The sequence below is a fragment of the Notothenia rossii genome (assembly GCF_949606895.1).
Source record: "Notothenia rossii genome assembly, chromosome: 8".
Taxonomy (NCBI): domain Eukaryota; kingdom Metazoa; phylum Chordata; class Actinopteri; order Perciformes; family Nototheniidae; genus Notothenia; species Notothenia rossii.
In genome coordinates, this window is record NC_136906.1 from 56,227,369 (window position 1) to 56,246,501 (window position 19,133).

The window sequence follows — 19,133 nt, forward strand, 5'->3', positions numbered from 1 at the left end:
ATATAAAGCAGAAGTAGTTATTTATTGTCTATAGCAAAGGCATGGGGCTTCAGCTCTCCCATTGGCTGGGATGCTTGTCAACCTATTCAACAATCCTGTAAGATAAACCCGTATCTGCACCAACACGCTTGTTCATTCAAGGGATAAAAGCTTAAACCCTCCTCTGACTATCCATTTATCCCCTCATCCCTAGCGGCCATACTATTCTGCCACGCAGGGTCACCTCTCCAAAACGAATTGCAACAGCTGACTTGATACACAAGAGGCTGTTACCCTGATCTGACCCCTGACCCTTTGTTATTGAGTACATGCAGGAAGAAGAGCCTTTAGCTTTATGGCATGCGATACATCTGAGACAGTTTTTATAATGTGTAGAGCTTTTGCTCTAAAATGTAATATAAAACCTTGACTCACTAACCTTTTTAAAAACACTACTAATGTCATTACCCCCACTTTGCTCTAAAAACTCTGACTCAACGTGGATCCTTTCTTGGTTGAATATATTAACATAAATGAATGCTAACCAGGGAATTTACAAAATCTAAAAAACTACTTTTTGAATCAGTTCCATATTTAACTGTGCCTCACCCTTTCATACTTTGCACCGTACTTCCTTAAATCACAATCAGGATGGATCCTTTATTTGTCACCAGTGCACCACCACTTTAAAGACCCTGGCCCCCATAAACCAGAATACCATGAAAGTTTGCCAAGGCAATGCAAAGTAAGAGGCAGTTCTATGTTTTATAATCCAGTATTCACTGAGGTATCATACTTTAACAATTTAATTAACCAAAATTGGAATTAGAAATAATTATCCTCAGAATTAGAAAGGGTAGCCTCATGAACAACTAAAAACAAGTTTCCCAAGCCCATGAAAGACATATTTGTGTCCACACATTTTGATTAAAACCATTAACTGTTATCGTTTCTAAAGTGGCTGCGATTGCATGCTCAGACCAAGAAGCATGTAATATCACTCATATTTTAGGCACATCTTATATCTAAGAAAAAGTTATTTTGAAAAGCAAAAGGGAGCAACTAAAGCTCACTGTTCTTGTAGACTAAAGGAAGGAACAAAGACTTACCTTATGTGGCATTATGCAGCCAGCACATTAAACAGTTCTCAAGTGAAATCGCCTTGGTCCGTAAAAATGATTAAATTAACATTTTAAAATGTCAGCTATGCTAACAGCAAACAATCTCTTTATTTCTTGAAAGAAAAGAACAATAGCCTATAGGGAAAAGTTGGGAAAATAAGTATGTATTGCTTCCCACTGTGATGTTAGATGAGAAGATGAATGCCACTTTTATACAGAGCTCTCAAGTCTCACACGCATTTCACTCCATTCACACGCTCACACGCCGCACCTTGTATTTCTCACGCAGAGATTTCTTTCCAGGAGGGTACCGTCCACCAAGTTGCGCCGCAAACTAGACGCGTGCAGTCAACTAGCACCCCCCCCCCCCCCCCCCCCCGTTGACATTCGCGGTACAGAGGGCTTCATGGGAACTTTGAGGGGAGCCAGAAGTTGGAGTACCAAACACCGCTGCTAAAATCCCACTCTGAACTCTGTTCAAAACTTGAGAGCCCTGCTTATTATGTAGCCTACACCAAATATGAAGGTACAGCAGTGTTAGCCAAGCTTAGCATAACGACTGAAAACATAGGAGAACTGCTGGCTAGCTAAAACCTAATGTTAACAGAGTTAGCCTATAAATACCTTAAAAGTGATTAAGCTGTTCTTTAAATGTAATTTTCTATAGTAGGTCCATCCCCTCGCAACTAGCAGATTTGTTTACCTTTTGACAGAGTCAAGCTAGCTGTATTCCTATTTACAGCACTCTTTATGCTAAGCTAACTGGCATCTTGCTCTACCTTCATTTTATCTTACCGACAATCAAGGTATCGATCTTCTCACCTAACAATCGGCTTGAAAGCAACTGAGCGTACTCTCAAGAATATTTTAACTGACTTCAATAAGAAATTCAGATATTTACTTAAATGTTTGCTCGTTATACAATCTCTCTGGCCCAACAAGTTTGGAAGTGACAAACATAAACACCATTCTATTTTAATGCACTAAATTAATAGGAAATAAGTTCAGCCTTTATCTTTTACTCTGCGCACACACACACACACACACACACACACACACACACACACACACACACACACACACACACACACACACACACACACACACACACACACACACACACACACACACACACACACACCAGAGTAAAACACATGACTCAATTACTGCTCATCATAATTCATATTTCTGTCAATCAGTCAATGAAATTCATTCCACTACTGTCATCCCTTTGTCCTGACCAGAGCAACTCGATCGTGTTGAAGATGGCATGAACCATATCAACCAAGACATGAAGGAAGCCGAGAAAAATTTAAAAGATTTAGGGAAATGCTGTGGGCTTTTCAAATGTCCGTGTAACAAGTAGGTACTGAAAATGCCCCAACGGTTCTTTACATATGTGGTGGCGTCTAGTTTTTCCTCTTTTTTTTCTTTTACTTTCTTTCGTCACAGTGAGTGTCTGAAGTTGTTGTCTTCTCTCCTTTGTCCTCTCTTTATCTCTCTCTTACTCTCCTCTTCCTTCTCCCTCTCTCTCTTCTTGTGCTTCGTTCTTTGGGGGATAAATGACTTGTGTTTAATCAGAGCAACTGGAGCGCATCGAGGAGGGAATGGACCAAATCAATAAGGACATGAAGGATGCAGAAAAGAATTTGAACGATCTAGGGAAATTCTGTGGTCTTTGCTCCTGTCCATGTAACAAGTAGGTGCTGCTTGCCTGCCTGCCTGCCTGCCATTCAAAGATCAGAATAAATATCTGAGAAATCAGAAATATAATCGAGGTAGAAGTGACATCACGATGGCCATCAGCCAATAGTCCGCTCTGCTCCATCTACAAATAAACTTTGTCCATTTCACATCCATATGGGTGGACACTGGAGGCCATGCCTTTCAAATAATTTATCTCCGATACTCACAAAAAATAGACAGCACACTTAAATTCTAACTGAAAATGTAATTCTCCTCAATTCTTGTTTTAAGAAAAACTACAAATCAAACTTTTTTGACATGTTTTTGGAAGTGTCCTGGCTTCGTCCCTCTTGACAGAGGTGTCCCATTGTCCAAATAGCATTGGTTGTTGACCATTAATGACTTAATACATCCCTTTTCTTCACTCTGCATTTGTCAGGACCCGTCATGCTGTTTATGTTTGGTTGAAAAGTGAAAGCTAGCAAGCTCATTCTCGAAAAGTGGAGCCAAATTAGCATAGCTTGCTAATGTTAACATTGATTTTCATTACACAAAACTTTTGGTCAACTGCAGCAGCAGCTAATACAGCTAATAAGTAATTTGTCACCATTGCATTATGGATAGGAGTTAATTAGCTTAGCTGGTACCCTCAACTTGCACACAAGCTTTAAATTAACGATACATCTCAGTGGTGACTAAGCAACAGCTCCATTAATGCATCAACTAAATTACCACAAATGACATTGTCAGTCTCTACTAAAAAGGATTAGCAAACATACTTTAGTAGTCCATCAGTCTGAGCTATTGCTACATGATTGGCCTCTGAACTGCAACCTATACTTTCACATTACAAACTGTGTAAACACTCTACCCCTACTTAGACCCAAATCCTATGACACCGGCTCAAAAAGTCCAGTCCTCAACATAAGCCCATTTCCACTCAATGAAGGCCAAGGTTATTCAATAAGTGCCTCTTTAACCCCGATTCCGTCAAGGGCCCTTCTCCAAGTGCCCTAATCTCTAATAGTCCACTTCTCAAAACACTTTTATAATGGGAGGCATCTAAATGCTGGTGCAGCCATTGTAGAAGTCCCACTTGCAACAATTGTACTGATGCTTTCTGCTTTCTGCAAGTTTTTTTTTCAACTATTACCTCTGGTGGTTTAGAGGGGACTCCTACAATGATATTACTGTAGCTATTTGCTATCCCAACTTTCAAATCAGAGAGATTCAACCAAAAGAGCAGGGCTGGGGCTCCCGAACCATTTTGGCACTCAGATCATTTTGTGTGTTTACTCCAGCTGGATATTAAGTGATCTCGGTCCCAAAATGCCTTTGGTCAGCCTGGTCCAGGACTGTTTGACACTTCTCCTCATCTGCATGATCTTTACCACACCACTCTAACATCTAGTAGATCCTCACCTCTTTGCAGGCTACAAGACTTTTTTTGTTTCCCTCTGAGCACCCCTCCTTCCCCCAGCCACCTTTTTTGAACTACCAAGTGCCAATGACATGGAATGACTTGCGAGCATGACCCTTTGAATGCTCATGCATGCATGACAATGCAACTCATTACGGCAATGCTACACATGATGATGCCAAAATCATGATGTTGATATTGACATTGAAGGTGACGTTGATGATGTTGATGAAGAAATCTTATGTTGTGTTAACTATAGGCATTCCGAAGGCTGTGGGCAAAAGTTTCAGTTTAAACCAGATGCATTTGCAACAGTCAGTTTTGTGTATTTTGTAGGATGCAGCACAACTTCAAGTGCTGTAATAATAAAACTATTTGTCTATATTCCAATTTTAGAATGACTACAACAAAAGAGACCATTTTTTTTTAATTTAATATGAAGAATAAAGAATGTTATTCTTTTTCTTTTCTTTTTTAAAGCAATAGGTAAGAGGAATGCGGTATATGTCAGACATTGTGGAATGATAGAAGAAAGGTAGTGAACCCGTCACAAGAAGACAAAAGTGACAGTATGATATGATTTAAAGCAAAGGAGAAAAACAGGAGGGATCTGTGTGTCAGGGTGAGTGGAAAAGGTAGGACCCAAAAGCAGTATTAACAAAAAGCGAGCTTTAATTTACAAAAAAAGCCGATGACAAAAGAAAACAAGAGACAAAGTTAGAATTACCAAAAACAGGGGAGCACGAGTAAATAATCCAGGACCAAAACTTCAAGGACAAACATGGAGCGTGACATGAAGGGAAAGACAAACAATGAACCGACACCGAACACAGGAAGAGACAAGACTAAATACAGGGAGGGGTAATCACAAGACGTGAAACAGCCGGGCAGGGGAGGAGAAACACAAGGGCCACAGGTGAACACAATCAGACACACCAGGGAAACTAACGACAGGAGGAAAAACACAAGGAAAAAAGGACCAGACAATAACCCAGGAGGAAAACATGACAGGGAGAACAGCAAAACACCCAAACCTTGACATAAAAACGTGACATAACATGAATATCGTGACAGAACCCCCCCCTCAAGGGACGGATACTAGACGTCCCTAAACACGAAAAAAATCCAAAACATCCAGCAGGGTGGGTGGAGGGGGTCCTGAGGACGGGCCTAGACTGACAGCCCAGGGCACGGCAGAGGACCAGGAAGGGGTCTTGAGCGGACGGCCCGGGGCAAGGCAGAGTTTGAGGAGGGGGTCTCGGGCGGACGGCCCGGGGCCAAGGCAGAGTTCGAGGAGGGGGTCTCGGGCGGACGGCCCGGAGACAAGGCAGAGTCCAAAAAGGGGCGAAGACCACAGCGGGCGAACCCAGGGGACCGGGCACGAGGGCGAAGGCAGCGGCAGGAAGAGTCAGGGGGCCGGGTCCGAGGGCGAGGACCGCGGCCGGGAAAGTCAGGGGGCCGGGCTCGAGGGCGAAGACCGCGGCACTCAGGGGGCCAGGCTCGAGTTCGAAGACCAGACAGCTCCGGAGGCCGTGCAGGAGCCGGTGTCGACCGGACAGGAGCCGGTGGGACAGGTGTAGGCAAGATCCCCCACGGAAGAGGACAAGGAGTTGGCAGGACCCCCGGCGAGACAGGTGATGTTGAGGCCTCCAACGAAACAGGACTTGGGGTTGGCAGGGCCCCCGGCGAGACAGGTGATGTCGAGGCCTCCAACGAAACAGGACATGGGATTGGCAGGCCCCCCGGTAGAAGAGTAGTCAGCGGGACCCCCGACGGGACAGGACACAAGGCCGGCAAGACCCCCGGCAGGAGAGCAGTCGGCGGGACCTCCAACGGCACAGGACATAGTACTCGCAGGACCCACGGCAGAAGAGTAGTCAGCGGGGCCTCCAACGGCACAAGACATAGGGTTGGCAGGACCCCCGGCAGAAGAGTAGTCGGCGGGACCCCCGACGGGACAGGACACAAGGCCGGCAAGACCCCCGGCAGGAGAGCAGTCGGCGGGACCTCCAACAGCACAGGACATAGGGTTGGCAGGACCCCCGGCAGAAGAGTAGTCGGCGGGACCTCCAACGGCACAGGACATAGTACTCGCAGGACCCACGGCAGAAGAGTAGTCAGCGGGGCCTCCAACGGCACAAGACATAGGGTTGGCAGGACCCCCGGCAGAAGAGTAGTCGGCGGGACCCCCAACAGGACAGGACATGGAGTTGGCAGAACCCCCGGCAGGAGAGCAGTCGGTGGGGCCTCCAGCGGCACAGGACATAGGGTTGACAGGACCCCCGGCAGAAGAGCAGTCGGCGGGGCCTCCAACGGCACAGGACACAGGGCTGGCAGGACCCCCGACAGAACAGTAGTCGTCGGAGCCTCCAACGGCACAGGACCCAGGGTTGGCAGGACCCCTGGCAGAAGAGTAATCGGCGGGACCCCCAACGGGACAGGACATGGAGTTGGCAGGACCCCAGCGGAACCTCCAACGGCACTTGAGTAGGGATTTGAGTGGGGACTCGAGAGAGGGCTTGAGAGGGAACTCGAGAGGAAACTTGAGAGTTGACATGAGAGGTGACTTGAGAGGGATCTCGAGAGGGAACTTGAAAGGGAACTCGAAAGGGGACTCAAGAAGGAACTTGAGAGGAGACTTGAGAGGGAACTCGAGAGGGAACTTGAAAGGGAACTCGAAAGGGGACTCAAGAAGGAACTTGAGAGGAGACTTGAGAGGGAACTCGAGAGGAGACTTGAGAGGAGACTTGAGAGAGTACTTGAGAGGGGACTCGAGAAGAGACTTGAGAGGGGACCTGAGAGGGAACTCGAGAGGGGACTCGAGAGGAGACTCGAGAGGAGACTCGAGAGGGGACTCGAGAGGAGACTTGAGAGGGAACTGGAGAGCTGACTTGAGACGGTCGGTACGCCGACAGGACTCAGGGAGCTGGCGTCGGCTGGAGAGCCAACAGGAGACGAGGTGCTGGAGTCGGCCGGTATGCCGACAGGACACGGGGAGCTGGCGTTGGCCGGTACGCCGACAGGACACAGGGAGCTGGCGTCGGCCGGAGAGCCAACAGGAGACGAGGGGCTGGAGTCGGCCGGAGAGCCAACAGGAGACGAGGGGCTGGAGTCGGCCGGTACGCCGACAGGACACAGGGAGCTTGCATCGGCCGGAGAGCCAGTACTGGAGCCGAAACTGGAGTCGGGACCATGGCTACTGGGGCCGATACTGAAGCCGGAACCATGGCTGATGGGGACGGAAATGGGGCCGGAAACATGGCTTTGTGGGCCGGCACTGGAACCGGAACCACTGGAGCACAGGCTTGAATCTTGGTCTTGTGTCTCCAAGAGATTCTTTGGAGGATCCGTGGGCCTCCCAAGGCCTGGTCATACCCCAGGAAAGGGTTAGAGGCTTCGGACAAGTCCTCAGGATAACTTGTGAAAAGTTGTAGCCACTCAGGCAACGAAATCCTCAACCAAGGCATTTTGGCCACCTCCATTTGTGCCTTTTGAGGATAGCGTCTTTGTCCCTTCTAGAAGAGGTTCCACTCCACTCGGCATGATAATACTGTCGGGAGAAATCCAGATCGAACAGATCCAACTCAAAATCATAAAAATCCGCTGGGTCCATTGTAGGTCGGTTCATTCTGTCAGGATGCGTGGAAAAGGTAGGACCCAAAAGCAGTATTAACAAAAAGCGAGCTTTAATTTACAAAAAAAGCCGATGACAAAAGAAAACAAGGGACAAAGTTAGCATTACCGAAACAGGGGAGCACGAGTAAATAATCCAGGACCAAAACTTCAAGGACAAACATGGAGCGTGACATGAAGGGAAAGACAAACAATGAACCGACACCGAACACAGGAAGAGACAAGACTAAATACAGGGAGGGGTAATCACAAGACGAGAAACAACCGGGCAGGGGAGGAGAAACACAAGGGCCACAGGTGAACACAATCAGACACACCAGGGAAACTAACGACAGGAGGAAAAACACAGGAAGAAGGACCAGACAATAAACCAGGAGGAAAACATGACAAGGAGAACAGCAAAACACCCAAACCTAGACATAAAAACGTGACATAACATGAATATCGTGACACTGTGTTGTTCTTGTGAGCTGGAAACTGGGTTAGGAGACATGCGCAGTCAGATGTTTTCAGATGTGCCTATTGGTAACCAGGTCTTTACATGGCTATGTGTGGAGATCCGGTTTGAGCCCCTCTGGTTCTGCTGCAGTTTCTCTGCAGTGCCGCTCTCCTGCAGAGCGCTGTGCTAAATAAGCCTTTACCCAGGCTTCAACATTCCTGTTTGCCAAGCTCCTTCTCCCGTGGGGAACTCGCTCACATTTAGGCCAGCATATCAGAGAGTGGCATGGTAGCCGGCTGGGAAGTTGAGTTCAAATGAATGCGCATACAGATAGTTTCTAGAAAGTTAAAAAAGTTAAATTTGTATCTTACGTTTCAAGATATTATTTCAATCCTTTCAGCATGCCGGCTGTCTATCAGTTAGCTGACTCCTAGTTTTCTGCTATGCATTCGGATTCCGGCTGTCTGCATGCTATTAGTGGATTTTGATTGGTGGATAGGAATGAATAAGATAAGAATGATTTTAGTTTTTAGTCTACAGGATCTGCAATCCTCATATGATCTAATCAGATAATTTCAGTTCAATCACAGGGAAACTGATTAGAGGAGTGCCTGATCCCCATTATGAGACTGCAGGGAAGGAAATTGCAATTGGGACCAAACTGGGTATCAAATTAAAGGAACGTGATGTAAGAGGAGAGGAGAGGAGAATTGATGTTCAATATTAGGAATCAAGAGGGAGGAGGACAGAAAAACCTTAAAAGAAGAAAGCACGAAAAGAAAGGACTAGACAAGAGCAGCGTGTGTCAGCAGGGACAGGGAGCTAAAAAAAGCCTTGGTCTATTTCTCTAACTTAAGAAACCGGTGTAGGAGGCTGAGCCATCGCCCTTCCTGATATAGCAAGAATACATCAACACAGCACTCTGAGGATTTACAAAACTCGGTAACTGATGCTACAATACAAGCAAAGAAATGATGGATTATTGTTACATGGATGATATCAAAATATGTGATTTATTTAGGATGACCAGATGTGTGAAATGTGAAGGGTATTTCTATTTTGGCAATCAATATCATTATATTATCATCAACATAATTGTAAAAAGCACTACAGTAATAATATTGGGTTAAACCGAAGTAACTTTGCAAATCTGTTTGAATATAATTGTTCTTGTTATAAGCAAAAAATATATAAAAAACAATCTGAACAGCCATTTAGTGGTACTGGTAGAACGGGTAGAATAAAACAGAAAATAACATATCAAATTCGGAATAAAACAGCATAAAATGCAAACAACAGTGGTCCTTTATTTTAAATAATTAACAAAAAATAGTACAGAAAATAATTTACAGAAAGATTTGCAACTAAACAATGTACATGTAGTAACCTAATAGATGCATTTGTCAGAATAATCTATTTTCATCACGATGGCTCTTCTTGAAAAGACATAAATTATGATGTTGTGAATTTACTTGATAGTTTCTAGCCAAGTTTTGCCATTGATATATATATATATATATATATATATATATATATATATATATATATATATATATATATATGGAGAACTAGATACAACGTTAGAGGCCAGAACCAGTTCATCCCTGGGATGCACATGAAGCCAAAATGTCCTAATTCTCGAAAACAAAAATACCTGGATCATCTGGGTCGCTGGGCCCATTGAGAACTTGTGTTTTTCTTTAGCCCCTTCTCTAATCCACTATGTCCAGACCAGTCTTGGCTCAATCAAATGAACAGAAAGGAAAATTACTCGATTCAAATTCTATTGAATTTTACAACTTTTAGGATGTAATTATTTAAATAGGCCTATTAAATTGTTCGTACTGTGTAGTTGATTTAGCCCTTTCCCAAAGTTAGTCAATGGCAAAAGGGTTTTTTGGATCCATAATGGACCACAGTATAGCGGACTTACACAGAAGTTGCAGTATCACCGTTTGGCCACTACAAAAATATTCTTTCTAGGGGCTTGAGTTTTCTACAAATGTAGCACGAGCAAGTATATGCTACTATATAGAAGTAGAATAAGAATATTTATATGCAGCTGCTGTAGCAAGCAGCCCCTTCTGTTGGCCAATAGAACCACTACATAATTGAGTTGTAAACTGGTAGGCTTCAGTGCCTGGTCTTTGCCACATACAATATGATTTCACTTAGCGTGTTGCATTCGACTCGCAGTTTGAAACAGGGACATTTGCCTGGAGAACAAGGATGCCTGGTCACCCTAGATTACATTTGAAGAAATATCAGTGTACTGTTTGAGTGGTGAAAGGTGTTTGGTTGTGCTGCCACGAAAAGTGCCTTAACAATACAAACATGATAAAATCATAAAATAAAATAAACAATGAACCTCCTTCTCTTACCTTCCCTTTCTATCCCCGACTCTTTAGTGCCAAAACAGACGCTGAGGCGGTGTGACGTTTGACAGGCAGAGTGAGGTGACATTTACAGAGCCATGGAGCGCTGCGATTGCATATCGTGTTAGCACAGCTGTATTTGTGAGACAGAAGCAGCTACAGATTAAACAATGGGTGTTAGTGTCATCCTTAACACACTCTTTACTCCTCTGCCTCACTGCCACCTGACATCCAACTCTGAACCTGGAAGAAAAAAGCGGTGACATTTAAAAAAAAAACACAAAACAAAGGGTGGGGGTGTTAGAGTAGGTTAGGTCTAGTTCACCATGGTGTTATTCTCTGTTGACTACCTCCAGTTTCTTGTTTTGTTTCGTTTCCTTTTGGCAGTTTGTTCTACACATTACTCGCCGTCCATCCTAACAATGTGACAGTCCTCTGTGTTGTGTGTCTGCCAAAAGCTTGTCTCTTCTCTGTTATCTGTCACACTGGGACATGTAACTGTGGGATTGGGAGGGGGGTCCTCATAGCAACAACACAAAACTGCCAGTAGGAATGTAACTTTCAAATAATAAGGATAAGGTATGTCACACACTGAGTCACCCAACATGTGGTAGCTAATAAAATGCATGCAAGAATATAAAAATATATCGTGCCTGATTCTGAACAGCATGTAATACCTTACTATTGTGTAACAGCAGATTACAGCTTTACTTAAACCCAATTTACCAACCAGTCTCTGCCTGCTATGCTTTGCTTGACTTAGTCTAGTCCCCACCATATATTTATGTGCTGGATGCATGAAACCAAATAACACCCCTGTGTCAGCTGATCACATTACATACTGACATTGTTGTTGCAGTACCTCAAATCCAAGGTAATAGGAGCAGCCTGGTTGAGGTCAATTATGATAAGGTTTAAAATGTTGACTAACTGTCCCTCCTCGTCCTCCCTTTCGCTGTCGGTGGCCAGGATGAAAGGTGGAGCCAGCAAGGCCTGGGGGAAAAACCAGGATGGGGTGGTGGCCAGCCAGCCCGCCCGCGTGGTGGACGAGCGTGAACAGATGGCCATCAGTGGAGGCTTCATCCGCAGGTAAGAGAGCAGCTTCAGGTTTGTGTATCGAAACACCTAGGAAGAAAGGGAGAAAAAAAGTATGTACTGAGAGGTATGTATGAACATTAGAGGAATAGGAGTGTCCGTGTTGGGGTTCGAATAGATTTCAGGTTGAAAAAGAACAGGAAGAGTTGAAGTTCTACTCGAAGTTACCGAAGTGAAGAAATACTGAAAAAAATGTCAAAGTTAAGACATGGAGAAGTTCTTGGTGCAAGCCTTGTCAACCCAAACAGTGCAGAAGCCATCAAACGAATCGTGGAAACATTGTTGATGGAAACGTTGCCCAAACACTCCTAAAGCCTTTAACCCTTGTGTTGTGTTCAAAAGCTGTTACCGTTCATGGTGTTCGCGGGTCAATTTTGACCCATGATTTATCTCGGTCCAAAACACACCAAAAAAATTACTATCATCCAATATTGTTTTAACTACATCATAACTAACTTATTATGCATTCATAACCGTACAATCCTGTTGTAATTTAATGTTATGGCCCAAAACACATTACACCACATATTGCACACGTGCAAGTGTGTGTTCAGGTTCAAGTGTTAGTGTACATATTCTTTGAGAAAGGTCGAGTTCCCGTGGGGGGAGGGGGGCGGAGGGAGGGGGGACCAGGTGCATGTTGCGAAAAACTATTGTTACAGTTGATGAAAGGGGTGGGCCTGGGGTGTCTAAAGTCAAAGATTAATCTTGATTGGGCCAAATTTGACCTCGAGTCACCCAAAACAATTCTGCTGGGTCTCCCCAGACCCAAACACCAAATTATACACTTTTTTTTCAGAGACCTTCAGACTTGGCAAACATTTTCAAAATCAGCTTTGTACAAAAAACTAGAGCGTCGTTATTATATAATGTTAACTTGAAACGGGTCACGGGAGACCCGAACACAACATAAGGGTTAATGGAAACGTTGTCGTCAGATATATCCTGATGCAGACAGGTTTTGCTAAAGCACATTTCACTACACTCCAGATAGTCTGTCGCACTCCCCGCTAAGAAATCCTGGTTTACAGACAATATCTACTTTTGATATTAGATACAATACTGAATACATGTTGATTACATTTTACAACATTGTGTTACATCATGTTATGTGAAATCATCCCATTACAACAGAAGGAGAAGACACAAGCAACATGGCGCCCTGGTAGTTGACCTGGTAGAGCAGGCGCCATGTTCTAAGACATTAACAGCAGCGTTGGTTACAATCTCATCTGTATCCCCTTGTTTCACATCATTCTCTTCCCCTTTTCTTTATAACTTCTAAGTATCCTGAGACTGGTATTCATTGATGGTTTTGAATAGTAAACATTCAGTTTAGCAAAGGCAATTTAAATAGTTTAGACGCTTACATTTTGGTTTTACCTATTTGTCCAAGATATTATTTTTATTCAGCGTCATTTCAGGGAAATAAAGTAACCTTACTGTTAGTAATTTCAGTTTGTGTTATATAGTAATGTCATAGTTAAGACACAGACCCATACCAAATGTCCGTGATATATATATATTTTTCAATCTGTATATAGAATTGAACCAGTGCTGGAAACTTGGCGATATCAAATGTAGTTGTGCACAGGATCCTCCTACTCTCATGGTCTGAGGTCATGCCCTGCTCTTCAGAGACTAGAAAAAGGATCAGAGGTTCAATGTGGATGTGAGAGTCACAGAAGGAGCAGAAATCATCTTGCTCCACCTTTTCATCGTGGCAATATGTGGTTCAAAGTTCAAGGTTCTTCTGAAAATATTGTGTCACAGGCTTCTCCAACAGAGCAGCACAAAACACAGATAAACAGAAAAAATATAGTGCAAGTAAATAGTAAATAGGAATACAAAAAGAAAAATAGTTTGTTTGACCTAGTGTTTATGCAGACGACAGTGTTTAAATCCGCCCTTGTGTGTGTGTTTGTTTAGGGTAACAGAAGATGCCCGGGAAAATGAGATGGACGAGAACCTGGAGCAGGTGGGTGGCATCATCGGTAACCTGCGCCACATGGCCCTGGACATGGGCAACGAGATCGACACCCAGAACCGCCAGATTGACAGGATCATGGACAAGGTATGACACGACAAGATTTTCATAGCATTTTTGTCTTGCATTACAGATAATTAAGATATTTATAAAGATTAAGGTTTTTTATTTATTGTCCTTTATGCATATAATCACTTATTTAAGCCAGTTTTGACTCTCTATGGGATTTCAAATGTATTATTTGTAAAGATAGAGATAATGTTAATATTTCCCCTTTCCTAAATAGTTTCCCGTAAGTACCTGATTAATTTACACTAAGGTTAATATTTTAATTTTGAACAGATTATCTGGCTAAAACTTAATGACAAAAGATTACAGTCCTGGTTGATTTGGCAAAACCTTATTTCTGGTGGTAAGAGAAGATGTGGTTTAATTCTACAGGTTCCAGCATACAAGGGCCTGCAACGTAAACTATTTTTGTTTTAGTTAAGAAGTCAGGCAATAGAGTGGTGCAGGAATGAGTTCTAAAAGCCGGAAATTAGTTAGCATTTTTCCACTTACGGTTGCCTGGTCTGGAAAGAAAATGTAATCTGTTTTTGGTTGGACACAAGCAAACACAAACTTAGGAGATTTCCCGTTTTATTCTACGACATAACATATTGTCAGTTAATACCACATTCATGACTGTCAGAAGCTTCTATGAGTCTTAATAACAGCGGTTGCTACCAAGTGACTAAATGTGTGTAAAAATACCACAAAACAATCAAACTGATATTCTAACCTTCACCCTTTGCCCCTTTTCTTTTACCCAGGCTGATTCCAACAAGACCAGGATTGACGAGGCTAACCAGCGCGCCACAAAGATGCTGGGCAGTGGCTAAACACACCGAGCCCAGAGCGCGGTGTCCCCGGCGTCTCGCGCCACACATCTACAGGCGCTGACATACTTTCATCATGGTATTGACCTTCTAGGTTTGCACATATCACCTCCCCTTCCCATTGTAAATGTTGTTCTGTGTCGTCTGTCGAGCTTTTTCAAGATGATTGTCCTCGTAAAAAGATGATTTCTTATACTCTGTATATCATTCTTTCCAAAGGTTGTATATAGTGTTGACTTGATGGCTCTCTAGCTCACCTGTGAAGTTTGTATTCTCTTTATCGAAATATATATATCATATATTATTATCTATCATATATAATATAGATATATATATATTAAAGTACACTGCTCTGGATGATAATTATATAATAGGAATGCTATACAAGATGTTTGTTTCTATTGTTTTTCCTTATTAGTATCTCAGTATCGTCTTAGTAAAATTGTGTCATTCCATTTAGGCTACTGACTTGCTCCTTATTTTGATGTTGTCACGTCAAAAAGGGTTAAGACTGATGGAAAAACACAAGTTAAGAGACAATACAGGTGAATGGGATTGCAAAGAGCACTTACAATCAAAAGGCAGTCGTTGGTACATTTTCCTTCATCGCAATCATACTGAGTTTCTGTTTTGACAATGTGCAACTAGACTCTCTGTAGCTGTATTAGACATTGCATTCCAAGTGATGTGAATTGTGCGTTCTCTGCATGACAAATGGTAGATTTTAGTCTTATAAATAAAAACTGTCTGAAAAATATATATAAAAAATGATAACATGGCAGTAGCAAATTGACAAAACGCATGCTCAGTATTAGGACACAGTTGATCCTTCCATACTCCTGCAAGTTTGCAATATTGCCACTCTTTTTGTCTCGATATATTTACCAACTGTGACCATCTCGTTGTAAAATAATGCTAAAGGGATCAAAAAAGTGAGTTAAAGATGAAAACATATGAGGACTTGGGGTTGTATTGCAAAAATAATGACCTGTTTTCTAAATGATTATGCAGTTGAGTGATGAAGATGTTGATTATGTGCTGAAAGATGAGGACTGGTTGTGTACTGTAACATAGGTTTTGGATGCTCTGAAAAAAAATAAACGTTTGCAATGTAAAGCAGAGAGGCATATTTCTGAGAGACCTTACTTTTATAAGAAGACTGTATCTGTAAGTTTATTCTCCCCGTGTCGTTTGTTAAAGGTAAAAATAATGATAATATTGAACAACAATAACTATACTCTGAAACAAAAAATACATACAAAGGTTTTTTTGTTGCTTCTGTACTTTAGAGCTATGCACACCAAATCGCCAAAATGTCAAGTAGTTAGAGTAAGGTGATTAAATACCTAATCCTGAATGACACAATAGGTTAGACCGTGAGATTGATGTCCTCAACGCATGTAATATTAAAGACTCCCTCTCTGTATCCTGTCAGTGTGTGAAGTGGTGGACATTTTGTAGCTAGCTGCATTGATTAAAAGTAATAAACCCTAGCCGTGTCTGTCTTTATTGCTCCTGTGAGTTGACAGTCTCTTTCTCTAAGGTCCAGGGTAATATATAAAGAGAAACACCACTAAGGCTATGCATTTTAGCATTTATATTAGTTATTTTTGTCCTAACTGCTCTAAAACTGGCATAATTTCTAGGCGTAAAGCAGCATAGGCATTTTACAAAAAAACATGATTAATGCAGTCAACAAAATATAAGATTTGTAGAACACAGGCTCAATTTGGATACTTCCCTCATGCAGTACACTGCCATGTTGTACACTTTGAAGACTTGCTCAGTTTATGAATTTTGACCAGAGAAACATTGTCTAAAAATAAAGACGGCTGCTGTGCCTTCAATGGATATCTAGCAAGCAACATTTTGGTTTGCAAATCATTGCAGATTACACAATTAACTCAATTAAGACAACAGTTTAGGAATATGTTTAAAAAGAAAAATAATTATATTTGCAAAGTACTTTGTTTCCAAAAAAAAAAGTTTCACTCCTGTCCGTTTGGGGGGGGGGGGCTCATCTCACAATGTCGCTTGGGGCCCCAAGTTGGCCAGGGACGGCCCTGACTCTCGGCCCCCCTTTTGGCTTTCTGGCACCTGGTCACCCTACGCATAGCTTCTGTTAGCCAAGATGGCGTTGAAGGTGAGAAGTATCCAGCGTTACCAAAAAACATGATCATTACAATGACAGACAACAAATGATATGATTTGTATAGGCTTTGATACATTATCACTTTGGATTAAAGAAATGACCAAGATGCATCCTCTATATTTTCCCAAATCATCAAGCTATAAGACCATCACTCATATGATTGAGTCAACTTAACAGTTAGTTGATGTAATAGACGGATCTGTAAAAGCTTAGTTTCTCCAAAAATTGTCATGCAAAAGCAAATCTTGTTTATCAGAGATGTGCTCATAAATTACTTTTAAAAAGTCCTTCGGCCCTGGATCCAACTAATAAACACAAAGCCATTTTGTCCACCAACTAAAAGCATTTATTTTTAAAATTATATATTTCTGACTTATTAAGCAACAATATATTGGGGGGAAGCACACCCCTACTTATCAGGATTTTGCTGGACTATTTTGATCAGATTTGATTGGCAGCGCCATGTCTGAAACCGAAACTAAAGTGTGAAAATAACACGTTTTGGTTTTATGGAGGGTTATGTTATGTTTGCATTCTATATGTATATATATATATATATATATAAACTAACTAAATATCCACAACCAGGTAAAGAAGCCTTTTTCCAAAAATGTCAGACGAAACATGACATTTTCAATTAGTTTCAACATCCTTACAAACATATGTCCTCGGTTTAATGTTAGCATTTACTCTAGCCTACTAGGAGTACGCCACACTGTGCTAGGTGTCAAAATAATGTCACCTGAATCAGCTTTTAGGGGTGGTGATAGGAGTTATACAGGAATACCGCCTCCCCCCACTGAGTCGAGACACACTGAAGATCTGCATAGATTTGAAGTGGAGTTCGGATTCTCCTGGAAAGAACCCTTGGCCCTGGATGTGAAGAGAACTGGAGGTGAGTGGGAAATGATTTTTGCACTGATATGTCAAATGACAGCAGCAGAGAAGAAAATGACAGTATTGATATGATTCGCTAATGGAGATCATGGCAAAATCTGATTGGTTTATCCAAGAGAGTGAAGGGAGAGCCGAAGTCCCTCCCTTTCCGGTGGAACTCCATGGGACCTTATTTGGATTTTATTTTTTTCAAGTGGCGGAAATGGGCTTCCATACGAAAGAAAAGTTATCTTTCGATCCCGTTTGAATTGTGCCATGAATAACACATATGATGTTTGTCAATCTTAAAAAATCATTTCCAAGATAAAAAAGTCACAGTTTGTCGAAAAAATTTGAAGTTACACTTATTTGTGTGTGAAACCGCTCAATGAACTACATGTCTGGTCTCGCACCGCACAATACACGTCACCAACACCAGAATGAGGTGAAAAGTATTAAATTAGCTGGAAATCATTACAGTCTGGGCATGTTGAGAGCTGCTATTACACAAAAGGGGAGTTAGTCGGTTCCGTAAGAGCCAGCATGCGGGACAGGCTGTAGGGCCTACAAGATTTCTATGAGTGTAATGTGTAACGTTAATGACAGCTAGCTAACATTAGCTAACAAGGTACACTCCTGTGTTTTGTTATCTTACACAGGCTCCGCTCTCTACTGGACTCTATGGGTACTACCTCTTAACCGTATTATGCGAGCATTCACCTACTGAGATATCAGAATACCTTTATTAGTGCCACAGAGGGGAAATTTGCAGCGTTACAGCAGGAAAGAGCCACAGACAGCTTAGTGTTGCATATCTTACATGCGTTAAAAAAAGTACTAAGTTACAATATAATAAACAATATGCTAAAAAAGTACTAAGTTATAATATAACAAACAATATGCTAAAAAAAAGATAAAAACTAAAAAAGTTACATAATTTTCAAAAATACAGATCAAAAAGAAATCAAATCTACAAATCAAATCCTGTAGCAGTTTTTAGGATTTAGCAGCCCAGTATATATTACAGTTATTAAAGATGGCATATGTATATAAAGTATATTGCACATAAAGCACATATTGCACATCGTTTGACGGTATTTAACAGCAGCAAGTTACACAATTTACAAAATACAAGATACATATCTATAAACGTAGCCGGCCCCTGTCACAAACACAAAATATTTGAGACTCAGAAATGTGTTAACGACAAGACTACACATTCTATAACATGTATGCCATGTATAGCCATAATCAGACAATTGAAATGTAATAATAAAACCATCATTACATAACGAATCTTATACCTGTAGTTGATTTTTCACATACGCAAGGAGTCTCGCAAACCTCAATATGTTTCTAGTTAAATCCATTTAAAATGTAAAAATAATTACATTTCATACTTTGATTGATTTGTGAATGAAATAGATGTTACTTTTCTGGGGCAGTTGCTGCTCAGTGGATTAGTGCGCTCATCTTCAGATCAGGGGGCACC

The 19,133-nt window shown here is 42.1% G+C and overlaps 1 protein-coding gene across 2 annotated transcripts in view; it reads left to right on the plus strand.

Moving 5' to 3' along the window:
- Positions 1–16,106, plus strand: part of snap25a (synaptosome associated protein 25a) — a 46,256-nt gene extending 30,150 nt beyond the window's left edge. For both annotated transcript variants that reach the window (XM_079643085.1, XM_079643086.1), the window contains 4 exons: positions 2,682–2,799; positions 11,623–11,742; positions 13,678–13,822; positions 14,548–16,106. In XM_079643085.1, the coding sequence (XP_079499211.1) occupies positions 2,682–2,799; positions 11,623–11,742; positions 13,678–13,822; positions 14,548–14,616 (452 nt within the window). In that variant the 3' untranslated portion in view covers positions 14,617–16,106. The remainder of the gene's footprint in view (positions 1–2,681; positions 2,800–11,622; positions 11,743–13,677; positions 13,823–14,547) is intronic.
- The last annotated feature ends 3,027 nt before the right edge of the window (positions 16,107–19,133 follow it).